The 21,303-nt window shown below is 33.6% G+C and overlaps 1 protein-coding gene across 2 annotated transcripts in view; it reads left to right on the top strand.

Annotated features, from left to right (window-relative positions):
• LOC123533517 (uncharacterized) overlaps window positions 1-21,303 on the top strand; it is a 78,977-nt gene that overhangs the window by 41,202 nt on the left and 16,472 nt on the right. For both annotated transcript variants that reach the window (XM_053520412.1, XM_053520411.1), the window contains exons 24-47: window positions 199-366; window positions 670-849; window positions 1,155-1,331; window positions 2,257-2,379; window positions 2,659-2,783; window positions 3,824-4,153; window positions 4,605-4,836; window positions 4,972-5,237; window positions 5,913-6,123; window positions 6,572-6,814; window positions 7,426-7,584; window positions 8,210-8,404; window positions 8,648-8,899; window positions 9,885-10,074; window positions 11,105-11,274; window positions 15,412-15,576; window positions 16,417-16,542; window positions 16,711-16,842; window positions 17,401-17,529; window positions 18,391-18,504; window positions 18,961-19,221; window positions 19,752-19,874; window positions 20,164-20,289; window positions 20,792-20,917. In XM_053520412.1, the coding sequence (XP_053376387.1) occupies window positions 199-366; window positions 670-849; window positions 1,155-1,331; window positions 2,257-2,379; window positions 2,659-2,783; window positions 3,824-4,153; window positions 4,605-4,836; window positions 4,972-5,237; window positions 5,913-6,123; window positions 6,572-6,814; window positions 7,426-7,584; window positions 8,210-8,404; window positions 8,648-8,899; window positions 9,885-10,074; window positions 11,105-11,274; window positions 15,412-15,576; window positions 16,417-16,542; window positions 16,711-16,842; window positions 17,401-17,529; window positions 18,391-18,504; window positions 18,961-19,221; window positions 19,752-19,874; window positions 20,164-20,289; window positions 20,792-20,917 (4,323 nt within the window). The remainder of the gene's footprint in view (window positions 1-198; window positions 367-669; window positions 850-1,154; window positions 1,332-2,256; window positions 2,380-2,658; window positions 2,784-3,823; window positions 4,154-4,604; window positions 4,837-4,971; window positions 5,238-5,912; window positions 6,124-6,571; window positions 6,815-7,425; window positions 7,585-8,209; window positions 8,405-8,647; window positions 8,900-9,884; window positions 10,075-11,104; window positions 11,275-15,411; window positions 15,577-16,416; window positions 16,543-16,710; window positions 16,843-17,400; window positions 17,530-18,390; window positions 18,505-18,960; window positions 19,222-19,751; window positions 19,875-20,163; window positions 20,290-20,791; window positions 20,918-21,303) is intronic.

Here is a 21,303-nt window from a genome sequence, read left to right as displayed (position 1 = left end):
ATTTTACCCATTTCTACAAATCTAATGTTTATCCTATATCAAGTAGGTTGGATTTCTTTGCCGTGTAGCTGAACATATTTCAAATAAAAAAGAAACACTCTCTGAAATATTCATCACTAGTTTGGTATAGCATGATGAAATTAAATAAAGTTATCAGTAGTTGCTTTAGTTGGCAAAGTATTTCATAATGAGTTGCAGATTGTGGACCGTTGTCAGTTGCAAATGGGGACGTAGACCAATCTGACGGGACATCATTGCAGTCAATTGTCACAATTACGTGTAATGAGGGATTTGATATACAAGGTCCGTCAGCTGTTGTATGTACACGTTCTGGATGGAATGATTCCACAACATGTGTATTGCAAGGTGAGAAATTGGTTTAATGTCTGTCTTGTCGTTTATTAACATCGTAATGTTACCACTGAAATACCGATTACATCAATTAAATACATTATGAGAACCATAATACAACTAAAATCTCATATACAAGTACATTCTGGTGTAGGGGCCTAAGTGGCAGAGTTGTTAAGATTGAATCACATGCCTAACATCGTCGTCGTCGGTTATGGGGTAGATTATTTTCATACGTGAGGAAGTATGGACGACCGGTGAAAGCAGAAGGTAGTACCTGAAGTATGCATTTTGTTGATAGTAAATTCAAATGTTTAGTTTGTGAGAACCCTTCACCTACGAACGGAAGAATAAGTGATACTGATGGTAAGGATGGATACGTGTTTGGCAATTATGCGAATATAGACTGTAACACAGGATATAGCATACAGGGAGAAAACGTCATCACATGTCAGAATGGAGGAGTTTGGAGTGACAGGCCAGTGTGCGAATTAGTTGGTAAGGTTTTTAGATATTTATCATTATTCACGTAGAAAGTAAACATATCTATGTGAAAAGATCAATTTCACAAATTCTTTACCACAGAGACATTAAATTCCATCAAATTATTGGCAATAGCTATAATACAAAAGTAGATCTATCAACTTCGGATAATCGAGCTATCCCAAATAGCATGACTAAAATCTTGATCACGTTTTGAAATCTTTTTCTGTATACATTTAACAACCGGAAAAATCATACAAACTTTTGTTTTGTTAATTAGGATATGTAGAGTGATAAACACATTTGTTAAATTTCAAAAGATTGTGGAAATCTAACTACACCGACTCATGGGACGAAGAAAGTGTTGCAAGGAACAAAATATAATGACAAAATTACATTTAATTGTAATGAAGGATTCCTTCTGGTTGGTGAGGAAACAATCATCTGTGGCAAAACTGGAGAGTGGAGTAATGAGGCTCCAATATGTTTGGCTAAATGTAAGTGAATAAATATTTAACGCCAGCGCGATTCTTTTAGTTGACGAGGAAACGATCTTACGTGACAATAATGGGAAGTTGAGTAATGAGGCTGCAATATAAGTATATAAAGAATAAACGTTAGAGCTGTAAAATGTGAAAACGTGAAAGTATAGTTTGTTGGTTTTATGTCCTTCAAATAACCACAAATTATTTTACGAACTTAAATTCATGAAAATTGTAAAATTAAATTTTAAGTTGTGACACCTCTTGTCTTAGGCAAGTACTTTGGAGCAGGGATATTTATGTTTACTTCCCTAGCAGTTGAACAATGGAGTGGAACATGTAAAGGGTATTAAACACGATATCATAATTCTTCTAACGACAAAGACAATAAGAGTATATTCATATGTGTTTGATTTATCCTTAAAGGACTTCAAATATATTTGATAACTTATTTATGATAAAAAAAAAAAAAATACAAATTTTCAGAAGCCACTGATGAAATGAAATATTATTAACTACATTATTGTGAAGATAATACAATTTTGTTTGTATCAAAATGTGCATTTTATTAACATGTGTTGTAATACCTGAGAGGTAGGGTTAGTAAAGGTGCAGTTATCTTGCTCTGTATTTCCTGTACCTACATCGCAAAATGATGCTTTAGTTAAATATTCCTGCATACCAAATGTCGTTATTGCGCCATTACAAAGAGCTCAAAAAGTATAATGGCAACATTAAGGGTATGTATTTGCATAGTAAAATATTTAATCGAATTATTGAAATCATGCACTAATGGATGACTTGCGCAAGGACTATGAGTATACAAATTTTATACTTCATCGAACATGTACACTTTTTATTAGTTGTAGTGTTCGATAGTTTCGTTTGTATCCATTGTACTGGTGAAGTATTTCATTATCTGAACTATATATATTTTCAGCTATAGTTGGTGGGCCTTGTGTCAGCAACGAATATTGTTTAATGAAAGATTCTCTGTGTATTAACTCTGTATGCACCTGTATCACAGGAATTTATGAAAATCGTACAAACACGTGTGATAAAAGTGAGTTGTCCAATTGCATTGTATCTTAATTGATTTTGAACCTAGCGGATGTAATATATTGCTGAATTTATTTCTTCCGTTTTTTTAAGATAAATACAACTTTCTTTTCTTGATAGGCTGTTTATTCTTAGTGTTTTTTTCTCTTCAAATTTTGATTTGGCGTGGTAGATATTCACGTCTTCAATATTTTCAACAAAATAATCTCAAGGCAACATAATTTTGTAATTTAAATCTTTGAATTACTTTTTAATTTTAATGTTATGATATTTACCTCACCAGTGCCACTTTTGCCGTACGGCTCTGATGTGGGAGACTATTTTTTATCTGAGGAAGACATCTGCGGACCAGGTGTAACTTTTTTACCAGGGATGCCTGTTTCTGGCAAAATGCGCACAAATTTGTATGTAAGTACTGTAATGTTTTAATATATATGAGCAAGTGTAATTACAGATTATTCCTTTCGGTAACTCCCAGGCTTTTATCATGTTCATGTCTTTGAATCTTAATTCTATTATAACAAAAACAGCTGGTATGATTTAAATATGCTGAGTAATTCTATGTACACGTTATAAATAGTAAGAGGTAGAACCTACACTTCTAATGATAATATTTTTTATGTTTTGTTATATAATTAATTGAAGTTCTGATTTCTATAACTCTTCCCTCAACTTCAGACAAGCTTTTCATAATATAGATACGTAAAAATTGTTTCAGAAACGAAATCATATTATCACAATAAAACACATTTTGGGTTAATCGTATGTGCTTGATATACCCTTCAGATGATTTTGTCAGCTTTTCTTTTGCAAAACTTAAACTTTTAACAAGTTCAAGTTCAAATTTTATTGGCAAATCAGCAAAGTACTTGCCTTTGGCCATTTACATTGTAATAGAAATATGGCAAAGACACAATTTTACAAAATCATAACAATATATACATGTACACATAAATAACAAAATTTTTACTAGGAAACAGTAATATTTGACAGGGTATTGTTGCGTTGAAGCATAGCTTCTTTTATAAATTTACACAGGTTTAACAGATGTTTCTTTCTCATAACTGACATAACAGAAACAAATTTATTTAAAGAGGGCCAAGAAACATTGCCCAGATATTTAAATTATGTCTAATATCTCTATATTTGTCACAACACAATAGAAAATGATACTCCGATTCGGTTACATTTTGGGTACATAATTTGCATACTCTTTCATTTCTATCTACACCAGTACATCTTCCTACTTCAATTTCTAATTTATGAGAGGATAGTCTTAAGGACGTCAAACACTTTCTTAAATTATCGTTTGGTATAATTTCTATATAATTTAACAATCCAAGAAATTCTAACAAAGTGTCACACGTGTTGTAAAACATAACTGGAAAAACTGGTAAAGATGTAATATGCATATGTCAAATAATGTTGATTTATTTTTTAATTTATAGGTTTGCTCCTATGGATTTATTAGCTTGGACACTCGGTACACAAACCCTTCACCTCCGCAGAACATTGACGATGTACTAACTGTAGGGCAACATACAATTATTGCGCCTTTTTATGGCCCAATAAATAGAAGAAGATCCGGTCCTGTTTATTATAGATCGTACGACATTCTGAACTCGTATAACAAGATGAAAGATGATGCAGAATTAGTGTCTTATATCGAAAACATCGTTATAAAATTTGGAGACTTGGAAACGTATGATGCGAGCTTTATTTTAATTGCAACATGGCACAATACAAGACCTTTTGGAATAGGTTTTGATACCTCTAAGGTTAGGTTGCATTCGTATCGTTTTTGCTTTATTTTTAACTTATTCTCGGGTATTCAATTAAAAACCTGCACCATAGAAGGGTGATTAAATGTTATTGTTACAGAATAGAATTTAAATATGCAAAGCAATGAACCGGCTAAATCGCGTTGTTAGCAGTCAAAGTAAACACTACAAATCAGAAAAATTACCGCAGATTAAATCTTAAAAATACTTACACTCTATCGTATGTCAAGTAATGTGGATAATTTCAAAGTTATGTGTTGTGGTCCAGTAAAGGTGTTCAGTGTACAGCCACAAACACATCCACTGGACTGAACACATATCAGACAATTTGCACTTTCGTCCACATATAATGAAAGTTACAATAACACACTTGTTCGCTGACAAATACCTTAAATACTTGACTTGAATACGTTTGTAATGTTCGTAACTAATTATATTACTCATTCAGACATCCACGTTTCAAGCTGTACTTGTGTCTGACGGAAAGACCACATATGTGTTTTATATTTATGGGCATGGTTTGATGCAATGGAATATCAATGATTCTCATCATTCCCCAATTTGGGTTGGTTTCAAGACAGACACAGTAGACTCTTTCACCACCTACACACACCCGTATGCATTCTCTTCACAAGTTCTGCAACTGGATTCACTGCCTGTAATATCTAAATCTAAAAACGGTAAGATGCTCACATTAACAAGATGTACTATGATTTGAAATGTGAATCTGACATCAAAATGTACTTTGCAATAAATGACAATGGAAACTTCATATAGAAAAGTGCTTGACAATTTAATTTCTGATTAATTGGTAGATGTAACCGGACTGGTTTTCAAGCAGCTGAGCCAGAATGGAAGAGAAAATGATGCAGTTGATTGTATACGATGGTATAATGAAAATCATAAAGAAAAGCAACACCTGGACTATATATCAAGCCTGACTCCAGAATGTCCTTGTGATATCTGGTTATCAAGATTCGACCCATGGTTCTGGCGTATCGGATTACATAGATGGCGCAAAGATGTTACACACGCATGCGTTGATATGCTTCACGTTGGAAACTTCGGACAATATGGAAAGGTTAAGTCAATGTATACAGTAGAATTCCTACTTAAGATAATCTCAAATTTAAGATCATCCCGTAAATAAGGCAATTTTTGAAGAATATGATACTTTGTAAAAATGCACTGGTGCATTTTCCAAAAATGCGACATCCCGCTTATCAACTGATACGACAATAACAATTACCAGTCCGATTAGCAGTGTACATGCTAAATTATTTTCTGCCTAGGTATCCCGTCGAACGCCCCTCATAATCAGGTTTCGAACCTAGGGCTCATGGCGCTTTTACAGCAAACATGTGGCACACAGACTACTTTCGAGCTGATGAAATACAACAATTTTAATCGTTATGAAAACAAATATGCTAGGCTGTTTTGACTAAATCTGATTTTTATGGACAGTAATGCCTAGTCAGGTGGGTACATAGCATGCACACATATTATAGTGATTCATTTAATTTTTCTTTGTTTTAAATGTATACATTTTTAGACATACGGCAGAAATTTAACCTAGTTTGTCCTAGTAAGAAATAAAACACATTCAAACAAATTAGAACCTTAATTAATCTGCTGACTAGGCATCACTGCCCATAACAATCAGAATGAATCAAAACAGTATAACAGACTGTTCTCATAAAGATGATATTACTATATATTATCTATAAACCAACTTTTAATGATCTATTCTTTTCAGTCCTGTTGCTATGATTTGAGGACTTGGCTTTGGGTATACGAGAGACCACTTGCAGGAGGTTTTCAGTTGTACAGTCCTCAATATCCGCTGGAACATATCCAAAATGATGTCATACCAAAGACAAAATGTTGTGTAAATTCCGATTATTGCAACTTATATTACGAATTAAGACCAACTGGATCTTGTTACGTATCCTCTTCTTACGACTATGGTAATTATATATTGCATTAACTTGTCAATTATTACTACTATTTCTTGTGTATAATACGTTCGCACACAGAAGATTTTTTTTATCTGCTGAGCGAGAAAATAAATTAATGGTTTCTTTTCTTTTTTGTTTTGCAAAACCGATTTATAAGTAGAAGTTTGCCAATTTTAGACCAGCAATTATTACAGATAAGCACATGCAGCTCCGCAGTTTAAGTGTTAGGTTTACAACTAAAAAGTGTTCGTAAAATTGATTGTAGTAAAAGTCTGTGCGTCTGTTACAGATTGTACTCTTACTAATTCAGTACTTTTAATATTTCTCCTGTAAAAGCATCTTCTTATAGATTTAAATTCTTCTTATAAATATTACTCTCATTCTGTTTTATGGTGATATTGTCTGGCCAATTTCATATAATAGGTAAATTTCGTCACACCTTTGAAATGTGTTGTAGGAGTATTCTGGGGAGATCCTCATTTCATTACTCTGGACGGATTGAATTTCACATTCAATGGCCTTGGGGAGTTCACACTTTTACAAATACGAACAGCTAATTACACGTTCGACCTTCAAGCAAGAACTGAAAGAGCTATAAAGAAGGATGGTAACTTATCCGATGCTACAGTGTTCAGTGTTTTTGCTGTAAAAGACTCAACAAATGCATCTTTACAAGTGGAACTTAACAGAGCGAAGGATGGTGAGTGTTCATTATTAAACAAAATATTCGAATATAAGTTAAATTAAAAACAAAGTATAGTTCAGGTATTGATTCACTTGCACAATACCGAATATGTGCTAGGAATATACAAAAAATGTACGTAGTAGAGACAATTTGCTAATTATTACATGCCAATAAAAGAAATCTCCCTTTATTATTTAATTTTGAATTTTAAGAAATAAGACTAAATTTTGACTAAAAGGAATCTTATATTTACATAGTGAATTATGACAATAAATGACAATGAATATCGTAGGAACCACACTTCTATCACGAGTCGAATTTTAAGGTACAAAGTTGAATCCCATTTAATACATATTGGTTTTCATATTTTATGATTTATGAATTGTAAGATAATAACCTTAAATCGAAGAATTCAACATATGTTACTTTCTTCCAGATAGAAAATAACAGGAACAACAAGTAAAATTTAATGTAAACAATGGGTATACGATATTGCTATATTACCTTGTCATACAAGCCAACTCTTCTTTCGTGGCTGTAGATATCTATCGTCTGCCATGAATATTATTTTAACTTCTATCGCTTATCGTGAAACGAAAACATAATTACTTTTGCTTGTAAACCAGGTATGATATTGCACGGAAACAAAATAGATCTCACGAAACAATTTTATGCGAGTGTTGAGCCTTATGACCCAATTGTTTATTTCCCAACGGATCCAAGAGAGGGCAATTTGATAATTTTCAAACAAGATGAAACTATCAGCGTGTCATTCCCGACTATGGGTACGTTTGTTTTAATTCAGTATATATTACTTTCAATTCTGCAAGTAATATTGCTTATAACTTTGCATTGAATTAAAGAACCGTGCATGTCAATCTTTTCTCATAGTACTCACAATAACATGATTTACATAGCTCATAATATGTAGAAAAAGTTTAAATTTCATCATTATTTGCTAGTGACATAAATACTGCAGATTTGTACATTATTTTTTGTTTGGTCGATGAATGTGCGTTTTATTTTGCTACTTTGATTGATATATATATATCAGCTTTTTGGCGTGAGTGGTGTTGCACATTTCATTATCGCTCATGAACACACTGAATACCACGAGTATGCTATGAAAACAACCATTCCTTGTAGTTTTTATTCAATATTCAAATATTTTACTCAGTATGGATTGAGAGTTTGGTCGCCAGTATTTTTACAAATGATTTTTCATACATTATTTTGTGCTAAAACAGGTTTTATAGTGTTTAAACACAGCATAGTTAGTGCGAAATGTAAAGAAAATGTTACTGTTTGCTCTTCAATTTCCCCGTGAACCCTGCCAAAGTCATTAATATCGTATATAGACGATCCGAATTTAACGGATTTACATTAATATGATAGCATTTATTGTTTCAGGTATTACGCTCAATATATCTGTAAATGTGGAGATGCTATCGTTAAACACAGGCGTTTCAAAGAGTTTAAAAGGTCATACGACAGGACTCCTTGGAAACTATGACGGCAACCCTGACAATGATTTTTCCATGCCCAGTGGAACTGTTCTTCGTGCGGACCTCACTGAACGGGAAGTGTTCGAATATGGAAAGTCATGTATGTGTAGCATACAGTCAAGCTAGCCCAAGCGGCAATAATATGAATTTGTTATATTTATTTTCTAAAATGATTGCAGTTTCTAGAGATGATAAGGATTCATTTGATTTGTTTAAGTGGTACCATCTAGATGGACATTAAAATGGGGAGAATTTCTTTAGATCACAAGAATAAGGCAGGTGTACATACAAAAAAGCTGGCGTTTTCTTATACTGTTAAATATGCAATAAATGTCCGTTTCAGGGGAAATAAATCCAGACAACTCTGCATTTATCTATGACGAAGGAAAATCACATTCAAACTATCACAATAATTCTTACGTACCACGATTTCTGGATGAAGCTGATCCTGTCAAAAGAGCTGAAGCGGAGAAATCATGCAATGGTTCCCATAATATCGAATGTGTATTTGATTTCGTGTTCACAGAAAAGAAAGAAATAGCTGACCAAACAAATATCATAAGAGCACAATCCGACTCTACCAGATCGGAACTAGGCATGATTTTACAAATACTCTTATCTTAAATGTCTATCAAACAATCATATAAGTTTTTGTAAACTTGCTTTCTAATCCATTCATGTACAAATTCATTTATATTGTTATATGTGCAGTTTTCTAAATAAATACTGTTTACTGTTTAAACCAACAATCAGAATTATGTGTCGCAGATCGTCTTATAACATTTATATGTTGTCAATAAGAAAGACGATTTCTTGTGCTAAACACACATAGGGCTTAAAACAGATTTTTAAATCAAACATCATTTGTAGAATTTTATTATAAAAGCCATGCGGGTATTTGATCTTTGTGTCGCCGTTTGTGTGTTGGTACCGTTAAAAAATGGATATGGTTTGCCTGTGTTTTTTAATTTTGTCTTTTGACAGTTCCTGTGATACGCAAGCTCCATAACCTCAGATCCCCTTTCTAAATTCCAGTTTGTTTAGTTCTGTCCATTGTTTTCTCGTTTTGGGCGAACCCTTTACTTCATCTGGGGACCAAACGCCGCTCTTCATGGAATTACACGCCTCAACACGTGTATCATTGAAGGTTCCATGTTCAACGCCGTTTGAATACATCTGCGGATGTCTCTAAATTGCTTTTTGTACTTTTAGCATGTGTAAATGTTGAGTTCTGCTCAACCCGGGGCTAGAGGTCGTGGACGGTAGCATGCATTTCCACTACCGTCCATGAACAGGCTCAATCCAACCGAGCCTGCAACGTTTTCGTTTTTGTCGTGTTGAGCGACCTGTGAAGTTTCCTTTTCTCATTTGTATACGAGGATTAAATTCCATTCTACGTACATTGAGTGTGGTGTTTTGCACTGACCTGAATCAATGAGGAATGAAAGAAAATATAATATCTGTCAGTGTTTCATTTAAGTGTACGTAGTTAATGCATGTAACCTCTTTGTGCACAAAATTCATAAATGATATACTTTTTCTCTTAATTTGATTTTTCTTAATTTGTTTTTCTGTTTCAGAAATAATGGTCCCGTCACTGACAGGATGTATGGTCGTTAACGCTAAGAAGGGTGATGATGTAATATGCAACCTTAACTATGATACTGGTGATGAAATACATTTTATTGAAAATAGTGTGAACGCTATGTTAGACCAAGGATCATCGTCTATCAAATATGTTCAAACAACTGATGAGCCTGTGAACATACGGTAATTCATCTTCAAATGACTGTATTTATCTCAATGGTATATTCTTAGCCGTTTCGTAGCCGTTTTTCTACCTCATAGTCCTCTCCGGAAGTAAGATTTTTCCCAATTTTTGACAAAAATTCCCTGAAAATATGCCACTCATTTTTATACCGATACAGATCTAATCACAAAATAAATATGTATAAGTTAGTTTATACTGATATCTGTTAGCTTTATTGTGATTAGAGCCTCAAACTTATTTGAACCAGTCTCTATACTACTTCTTGGAAAAAACAGTACTGTATCACATGGGGTCTTGTCTTGACCCCACTTGGGCTTCAACCTACGACTTGAGGGTAATGCGACCGACAACTCGAATGCTACACCACCGTTCTCTCCGTGCTTCTCTAGACGATGTGCTTTTTAAGTATTATTTTCTTGGAACGTAACGGCTCCGATACCCCAAAGCCGAAACACCACACTTATTCACTAATAGACACTTTTGTCCGAATTTCTCTTTCATGTTGCGAAGAGAATAGACTTAAAATTGGCAGTGACACAGGAAGAGAAATTGCACCATTACTGTCGGCACTTTTAGAAGCCGCCAACCAGTGAAGTCATTGAGATTTGTTCAAATTTCAATGATGAGTTACGTACTTTCGATGGAATTTCATTCTTTGGATGTCACAGTTACAATCTTAATTCCTCCCTGCATCACAAAACATAGCATTCGCAGGTGTTATGATCGGCTTCCATTCATTCATTCCTTTAAATATGTCCAATGTTTCCATTTTTCGTTACCGTCGAATATTTAGATTTAAGTCCATTACCTAAATCAATGTGCACAAAAGACTAAATACTGTCTATTATATACTGTGTACCACGTAAGTTATTTCTTCACCAAACGTCATATAAGTTTCATTCTGAGCCGCCATTAATCCGCCTTGCCTTATTAACATGTTTCTCCTGCTAATCGTTTCAAACAAAAATACCGGTAGATCTTGAAATAACTACTTTGAATGTAACATCATGACCTCATCTTCTATTTTAGAATTGCTTCAAAGAACGAACATGGCCGTTATTCTCCAACTTTTATTGTAAGTGTTCTCCTTTGCACAAACTGTAACGGTCATGGTGTGTGTACTAACCAGTCAAGAGACGATGCACGAGAAAATAACTATTTCAAGTATGCCACATGTGAATGTGAACCACAGTATCAAGGTATTCATATATTTAGTTTACTTTTATTCCTTCAGGACAGACAGACACAAAGCCAATTGAACATTTTTGTGCCCTCCATGAGTGGTGGGATACATATATTTGGTCTTGTCTGTGCGTCCGTCCGTCCAAAGTTCGTGAACACCTAGTTCAAAAAATATTTGATATAATTTAATGAAACCTTGCATGAGTCTTTATCATGATATGAACTTGCGCACACCTATTTTTCGTCTGACTCCATCCCCTATTTTCAGTGTTATGGCCCCTAAAAATATACATTTTCACCTTGTGACACGCCTAGCTCAAAAATTAGTTGATAAAGATTCATGAAACATTGCTTGAGTCTTGATCATGATATGAACTTGTGCACCTACTATTTTTTATTTGGGTCGGCCCTCTATTTGCAGAGTTATGGCCCCTGAAATAGTCAAAAATGCACATTTTTACATTGTCACGCGCATTGCTCAAATATATTTCATATAAACTTATTAAACCTTGCACGAGTCATTATCATGATATGAACTTGCGCACCTCCTATTTGTATTTGGCTCCACCCCTATTTTAGAGTTATCGCCCCTGAAATAGTCAAGAACGCACATTTTTACCTTGTGACGCGCCTAGCTCAAAAAGTATTTCATATAAATTTATTAAACCTTGCCCGAGTCTTTATCACGATATGGACTTGCGCACCTCCTATTTTTTGTCTGCCTCTGCCCCCTACCTGCATAGTTATGGCCCTTGAAATAGTAAAAAATGCACATTTTCTCCTTGTGACGCACCTAGCTCAAAATGTATTTAATGTAAATAGTTGAAAACTTGCATGAGTCTTTATCATGCTTCTCCTATATTTTGGCTGGCTCCACCACTTATTTTTAAAGTTATGCCCCCTGAAATAGTAAAAAATGCACATTGTCACCTAATTATGTGCCTAATTCAGAAGTATTTGATGTCAATTCATGAAACCTTGCTTTAGTCTTTATCATGATGTGACCTTGCACACTTGGCAATCTTGAGAGTCTTAGAGTTTATTACAGAGTTATGGCCCTAAAAATAACCAAAATAGTGGATTTATTGTTTGTGATGCTCATAGCTCAAAAAGTATTTGGCAGCACCCTGCCCTTTTTGAGCTCTAGAAATAACACTAGATCTAGAATAATGAATCCATTTTATAAAATGTGTTGAGGCTATACATTTGAATTATTGCCCCTTATTTGTGACAAATGTACCAGTGGGAGAGAGGGCGGGGGGGGGGGGGGGGGGGGGGGGAAAGTTCATACCCTGTGTCCTACAGAGACATTCTAGTTTATATATATTTACATTTGCATTGCAATCTCGTAGAAGCATTGAATCCTTTAAAACATTTAATGTGCCCTTTAAATAGGCATAGGAAATAGAGATCAATATAATTGCACCTTTACTAATCCTACCAGGTGTTCTGTATTACAAAAGTGCTTCTATTGTGACATTTTGATACAAGCAAAACTGTATTATCTGCACTATTAGTTACTTATTGGTACTTCATTTTATTATTGGCTTGTTAAAAGTTAATTTTATACCATTTGTAAGTTGACAGAATCATAGGAACCATGTTTTGCGGGGTAAATCAAACACAAATGAATAAATCCTAAATGTTTTTGTTGTGCAAAAAAGTATGATATTGTGTCTAAAACAGTTTTCTTTTCCATTCAATTGTGTAACTGAAAGGGAAGTAAACTAATAGATATCTCTGCTTATAAGTACTAGCCCAAGGCAAGAGTTGTCATTCTTTGTGGATCACAACTTTAAATTAAAAATTAAAACTTCTGTTATTGATATTAACAAAAACTATCATGAACTTCACATTTGTGAAATCATTTTTGGTTATTTTAAGGACTTGGAAATCAATTTCTAGACTTTATTTAATGTATTACTATCATTGAAAATTTTAGGGTCTATCTCTACTTTAAAGCATGCGATGTTCCATTTAGCTTTGAATGTTAATCTTAATATTCCTAGGTTTTGTACCAGTTGCAAATTAGCTCAGTGGTAAAGCATACATTCCATGTTAAACAAATGTTTTGCCGTATGGGTTCGAAACTCAGCATCGACATTAAATTTTTATTTCTCATAAACATTTAGATTCCTTCATGAACTATGTGACAACACAACAGAGAAGTATCTTGAGCCGATATGGCAGATCAGAAAAGTTTAGCATTATATCAAAGATGATATTGACTAAATGCATGCATTTAAGCCAAGCAAATAATAAACATACTGTTGTGTTATAATAAAGGCATACATACAAATACAGAAACAAAAATACGGGAACAAAAATGAAAACGAAAAGAAAAAAAACAAAACACAAAAAGACAAAAAAAAAAATGAAAAAACCCTCAGGAAGATTCGAACCCACAAAATGATTCGCTTATATTCTATTGTTATCTGCGTTTTACCCGACTGAGCTATGTTTCCATATAATGATAGTATATTTAAGATGAAAGAAATACTAATATTTACTTAGAAGGTAATGTGTAAGCATTATGGATTGGTATTTCATCGGTTATCATGAAATAGAATCGTCTTCGCGTTTCGGCGGGAATCTTGTTATCATTGGGGATTAGTATTAACAAAACGCGATAACTGTGGCCTTTATTTACTAATACCGGATTAACCCATAACAATGAAATAGGGAATCAGGTGGACACATTATATGACAAATATCATATATCGCAAAACCAATGCAAGTTGCGGCGTGGTCTAGTGGTTAACACGTATGATTTGTGAGCTTACGGTGCTGGTTCGAATACAGGACGAGCTACTTTTTTTTTATTCTTCCAGCATGTTTTTACCTGGAGAAGGAATTCATGTAAAACTATTTATATCATGATTTTCTCGTGCACTTATACTGAATACTTATTGACATTTTTCAGAGGATCTCTTATTAGAATAGACATTGAATCTATATACATTGCAATAATAATCAAACAAATACATAAATAAAAAGAATGAAAGAAAAAATACAAAAGACGATATAAACAAAAACCTGCAAAATAGAATAAGTAAAAATCATTTTTAAAAAAGAAGGGCTCGAACCTACACCATACAAACATAAAAAGAATAGATGTCCGACACACTATCCACTAGACTACAAATCTGTTTTGGAATAAAGGATCGTATTTAGAGTTAAGAATACTACAATATACAAATTAACACCACTTATCGGATAACATACCTGCTTTACCTGTTTTTGGATTTTACCGAGTACCGTTAAAATTAAATTATCGCGATTCATTAATACACTGTATATTTTATCAACAAAACCGGACACTATTATAACTAACAAACTGTAATTTAAGAGTCATATGCTTAAAAAAAGATATTGGCATGATAGTGTCCTTGGCTGAAAAAATATTGGTACAGAAATATCGAATGTACGAAATGTTTTAACATTATAAAAACTTAACGATTTACCGCGGCAACGGATGCAAAACCTATTTCATGCTAGAAAATGCTATGCTCTCTCAAATTACAAATCAAATAAAATGATTTGATATCTGTAAAACGATATATTATTTGTTTAAAATATTCTGTGAAATTATATAACAAAGATGGTCAAATATAGCTATGAAATTAACTGCGTATCAAATTATATTATGTTACAATTACAATTACAAATACGAATATTCAGCTCAGACAACGGTCGCTGATAATTATTAGCATCCAAATATTGCTCAGCTTCGGGAACGGTCGCTGAATATGTTTAGTGTCTAAATGTGACTTTGATCCGGCAACTGTCGCTGAAATAGATTGTCTTGTCCATATTTTGGAACAGTCCAGACGTTGATGTTCCATAATTTGACCATCTAACTAAGCCATGACGAAAAGGTAAAAAATATGAAAGAAAAGGGGGTCGTTGAAGTAGTGGGGTTTTTGTTTTATATATTGAATAATTATTAAACGTATAATGTAAGAAATTTAAATATTTTTGACGTCTACCTTGGAATGGAGCTGTCGAGAAAAAGGAATATTCCAGAAATCGATTTACTTATATAGTTAATGAATGAATTATCTCCTCCATTGAAAACTCTATTGTATAATATTTGGTTGATGAATTATTTATCCTGAAACGAATAAATAGAATATTATATTTTTAACGAACAGGCAATGACTGTGAGGAAGACTTCGACGGTTGTGCAGCAAATCCGTGTTCGCTAAAGAGAAATTGTACTACTCTAACAGCAGAAGAACAAAAAGCACAAAAGAGATCTTTCATATGTGGTCCTTGTCCTTCGGGCTACAGGGCAGACAACGAAGGCGACTGTATTGGTATTGACCGTTGTATTAACTAAACGAATGGTCTGCATTGCCATGAAATTTGTAAATACACATTGTCGATATATAAAACACTTAGATTGAGAAGCAAACCTTAAGAATCCGCCAGAGAATAACTGTATATGTATATGATTGCGTTTCCTCGATGGTAATTATACATAATTTGCATCAACATATTGAGAAATACAAGCATCTATTTGGATTTTACAATTGCAAATCGACAGTAGCATTTATGAGGTGGAGACGTAGGTGCTGATCATTTAAACTGTTTATGCAATTAATTTAACTTGATACTTTAGTTTAGATCACAGTCTCTTTATGCATTATCAGCTATTTATTTAGCTATGTTTCCAAACGTTTCAATATACATTAAAAGAGAATGACTGAAACTTAATTAACATTAGCAGATATATTTTTGTCAATACAAAATAACTCGGGAGGAATATTTTAGTCAGGAATCTTTGCTATGTTGCCAAATGCAACTGAGATACTATTTTATAACAGCATTTAATCCAACAGAACTAACTAAGTATATTCTTTTGAAGCAAATTAAAAGCAGATTCGATTTGAATGACTCTGTATAGATAAAATATATAATACACCTAGCACCTGCTTAAACAGAACGCTAAAATTAAGAAATATTGAAAGGATTCCGTGAGAGACTGGAAATACAAACATCACTGAGTATAACATGGCGGTGTTTCCGATCGCAACTAAGCACTTAAAGACTGATGTCTAGATAGGTAATGAAATCTAGACGAATATTCGTTAGAGGCTTAGAACACAAGAATTTATTATCAGCAGTCTGACAACATCTTTCCTTTACATTTCTAGATTTGGACGAATGCATTGAAAGCATGAATGTCTGTGAACATGTATGCGTTAACACAGAAGGCAGTTATTTCTGTTCTTGCAATGCTGGGTTTAGAGTTGACAGCAGAAATATAAGTAATTGCAGAGGTAAGATATATCAGTAAGAAAGATAAAAAAGGATTCGTAATATGGTTTTCTTTTTCCCATTTAAGCAATTATTGAAAATTGATACTGTTAAGCAAATGGTAATGTTGATCCCTTTTTATAATAACCATGTCAATGTCTGGTTTAGATAAACTATAATTGCTATTTTAGATATAAACGAATGTGAACAAGCTCAGCATAATTGTACGCATGTATGCAGTAATACCGCAGGTGGGTTCTCCTGCACGTGTTATTCTGGGTACAAACTTGACGAAGCAACGTGGTCGTGTGTTGAAGTATCAGGTAAAGTTTGCGTGTTTATTTTGATTAAATCACATTTGACCATCACGCTGTTTTACAAGATAGCAAATGTTTTATAGTTTTATTAAATGGCATTGGTGCACACATAAATATACGTAACAAATAGAATGTAATTATGAGTTGCAAATCAAAGTTCTGTTCCATTAAATGAAAATGATAGATAATAGTAATTACAAGCAGTTTCATGACTGTTTAATTCAAACATCATAGATCTCTACAAGATTGGATTCACTAAGTGATGCATGACGTCATGTTATCATAAGAATACAATTAAACAGAATGTGAAGTTACAAAGACATGCTTTTACCTTTAAAGCAGTAGAAAAATATTCATACAGATATCGCTTATACATTTTTGATCTTCTCTGCTTTCTGTATTATCTTGTATATAATTGTCATTTATTGGACATATTGTCAGAGTAATAAATTTTCAATCTAATCTTGGCCCGCTTAACACCAAAATAATCAGGAATGTGTGAAAATAACAATACACTACTTTTCGAAATGACTTTTGTGATTTACTTTTAATTTGATACACTAGACGGTGGTTGCAATGAAACAGAGAGGTTTACTTGCTCAAACACAAGTGGTTGCACTATAGTTGAAGGAAGGTCAGAGTGTTTCTGTACTGAAGGATACGAGTTGGACGAATCTAAAACACTTTGTCAAGGTCGGTAGATATATTTTTTATATACTCAGCGCCATTGAAAAGTTACCACTTAATATATACCTCTTTACTTGTTTATACAATATCTACGTCACTTTTTCATGGTCTGAGCGCGGTCTGTTACTCATAGACTCTGTCTGATCATGTTTCCTAACCCATTTCCCGACTGTCAGATGAGAACAGTACATACGACGTGCAATTTCAAGACATGAAAGTTCGGCGTCAACCATGTCAATGGCCTGATGGCGTTGATTGTGCCTTAAACGTGGCATTCTTAGAAAGGATATTCTGGATTTTTTAACGTATTCCTTTTAGTTTGTGAACTAACTTTCAAGTGCAATGAATGATTTGCGATAGAATTTTTGTACATGTCGACATCGCTGGAAAAAGTGCCTCAAATGGAGTTAAAGAAATTTGACAAATCTTCACACCAGTGGCGTCTCTGTTGCGTCAAAAATGTAGTCGTGTTATGCCTTTAACACAGTCCAGTGCGGCTTTTAAAATATAAGGATCATTAGGGTGGTAATTTTTCAGTGACGCCGAGTATATCTTGAGTTTCAGTTTAAGCTTGAATACAGTTTAAGGGGTGTAATAATTTACCAGATACAGAGAAACATTTAGGCATGTTGTTTAACAACACTGCTTCAAAATGATTTTACTTTAAAAGTTGCAATAGAGAAACATAATGACAACCGAATACTAGTATATAACAACCATCAAATTCTAAATGAAATGATCGTTGACTAACTTTGAAACACGGTAACCTATCCGAACGTTACAGGATTGTACGGTAAAGTTTAGTAGTATTCATAGATAATTAAAGCTAAAATACAAATGTAACTAGTATGATATGTTCTTCACCAGATATAGATGAATGTAGTCGAGATGTTTGTCCTCATGATTGTGTCAATTCTGCTGGCAGTTTTCAGTGTGTTTGTTTTACTGGATATAAACTACAGGAGCCAACAACATGCATAGGTACAGAATATTTACTCCAAATATTGATAAAAACTCAAAAACTGTACTTTAATAATTTCACCTTTACCCTGCTAAATTTCTATATACCGGATTTGTCCATCTTTCAATTTGGACAGTACCTTTAACTGTTAAAAGAGGTGCATACCAAAACGATACTGACTGAATGGCGAAAAGTGCAGATCATGATCAGACTGTATGGATGTGCAGGCTGATCATGATCTGCGCTGGTCGCAAGCCAGAGTTAATTGTGTCCAGCAGGATAACATAAATTCTTTTTGTTATAAGAACACGGATTACTGTTCGGTTGTATAACATAATTTAAAACTGATAGTAAATAATACCATCAGCGATTCCGCTACTACATTTGTTTAAATTACGTCCATATCAAAACCATAACTCTTAGCTATTGTTCAATCAAGGGCGAAAATCATAACCCTTATCTGTGATATATTCAAGCCTGTGAAATTCCTTACTGGGGGAACAATTGTACACATAAATGTGTTTGTACTGGTCGCGGTGCAGACAGATGTGATACTGTTAAGGGTTGTAAGTGTGAAGATGGTTGGCAAGGTGAAACTTGCGATGACGATATCAACGAATGTAGCACATTGCCTGAAGTATGTGATGACCCGCGGAAAACATGTGTCAATTACTTGGGATCATACAGCTGTGTTTGTAAGACTGGATTTCACCTGACAGAACAAGGGGACTGTGAAGGTAAGCCAGCACAACAAAATTTGTGAACAGGATTGTGAGTAGATTTAAACCCTGAAAAAAATCCGATGCCATTTGAATGTAAAATATCTGATGAATATTATGAATATATAAATAAGGCTTTGGAAATGTGTAAGTGGAACATTGATTCATGAATTTAATTTTTATTTCTGTCGACAATTCCAATGAAATCTATATTATTTTTACGGCACAGTATACAATTTACAAAAGTCGTTTTATATCTGTAAGTCACACAAAACATGAAATGAAATATTCCTTTCTTTGTACTTAACGTTTGGCAAAGTTAGAACGATTTAAATGTAATGGTTGTCTCGGCATATATGTAACAAATTTACTAAATATTGGACAACTGTTTACAAACGTCCTAGTAGAAACTATGCTAGTTGTCTGTGATAAAGAAATAGTAAACATTACAATGCGAGAACTTCTTATATGCTAGCAGGGCGCTTCAAAATGTTATATTGCTTTTAAATCGGTGTGCTTAATATTTACTATTTACTTACCTTCGTTAGATGATGATGAATGTGCTGATCCACAGCTGCATAATTGTATGCATAAATGCAAGAATGCCTTCGGTGGTTATACTTGCGAGTGTTACAATGGCTTCTCAAAGGTCAATGCAACAAGTTGTGCAGGTAAATAAAAAATCAATACTTTCTTTCTTCGAATGGCAGACATGATTTGCCAGTTTGCAATCTGTGAAATAGTAGAAAGAACTGCTCTCATTGCAATAATATATTCTCATTTTGTAAATACTTCCTCGTTATAGACATGCTTCATAATTACATTTTAGCATGACATACGCATTGACTATCTATAATTAGCAAAGTTAACTTCACAATTCAACAGAAACGTCTCATTTAGTATAATGCATCCACGGTTTAAATGTGAAGTAGTACTTTATACATTTTTATAATATTCCAGATGTAAATGAGTGTGCGGTGGGAACAGATAGATGTGAGCAACAGTGTACAAATTATCAGGGTCTTTACACATGTTCCTGTTTCTATGGATATATACTAAATGATGACCGCCAAACATGTACCAAAGGTAATTTAGTCCATTGAGTTACAATATAAGTCTTAAGTTTGAGGTAATACTTCTTATCAAAACAAAGATCGATATTTCGTGTTTTAAACAAAACCACGTTTTATTTTTATGTACAACTTGTTAAGAGACCAAGAGCATTCAGATAACGCTTCATCAGTTCTTGTTAGTGGTGTTTAAATTTAAGAACAAATTATTTAGTATTAAGAAGACAGGTTGTGTTAACAATCCACTTTTGCCCTTCATTTTTGTTATTTCTTAAAGGAAGTTGTGCCTTATTACGCAAATATAATGTTTACTTTTTTTGTTTGTTTATTCCTTGTCTATGGGCGTTATTGAAATCTACTTTAAAGCAAATAACGACTAGGGGCTTAAATTCTTTAATTAACTGCTCTCATAATTGAGTTCCGTATTTTCGTGTATTTAATACTCGCCTTTTAAAATTATTCAGTTTTGTCTTTCCTCTATATTTATGAACAGCCCGTATTACAAATGGGTTTTACAGTTTCAGATCCTTGTTTCACTGAAAGAAATTTAACATGTTCACACTTTTGCGTGTTGTCTCAAGAAGAAGCGGCATGCGGTTGTCAAAAGGGTTATCACTTGGAATCTGATAATGAGACTTGTACAGGTAATAATAAATGAGATATATACGGTATTTAGTGTAAATCAAAGCCAATGAGGACCACAGGGAGTTTGGTAGAGATACGTGTCCGTTGTATGTATACGCCCGCATCAATAAATGCTGTTTATTGACTGTTTCTATGATCAGAAAACAACTGCAAATACAGTTTTGTTTTGACCTAATACCAGAACCGTTCAAAGAGCAAAAAGTATCTAAGCAAATGAAAACATGTATCAAACATTAGAGATAAAGAAAGTAAAACAATACTTTTTAATGATATATCTACACCTGTTACAAGAATGTCGCACTTTCAAAGTGTGCCATTTATAACTCAGATATATTTATAATATATTAAAAGGCCAACAATTTATATACATGTATTACTAAACGCT

This window comes from Mercenaria mercenaria, chromosome 12, assembly GCF_021730395.1.
Source record: "Mercenaria mercenaria strain notata chromosome 12, MADL_Memer_1, whole genome shotgun sequence".
Classification (NCBI taxonomy): Eukaryota; Metazoa; Mollusca; class Bivalvia; order Venerida; family Veneridae; genus Mercenaria; species Mercenaria mercenaria.
This window is presented reverse-complemented; position numbering and strand designations above follow the sequence as displayed.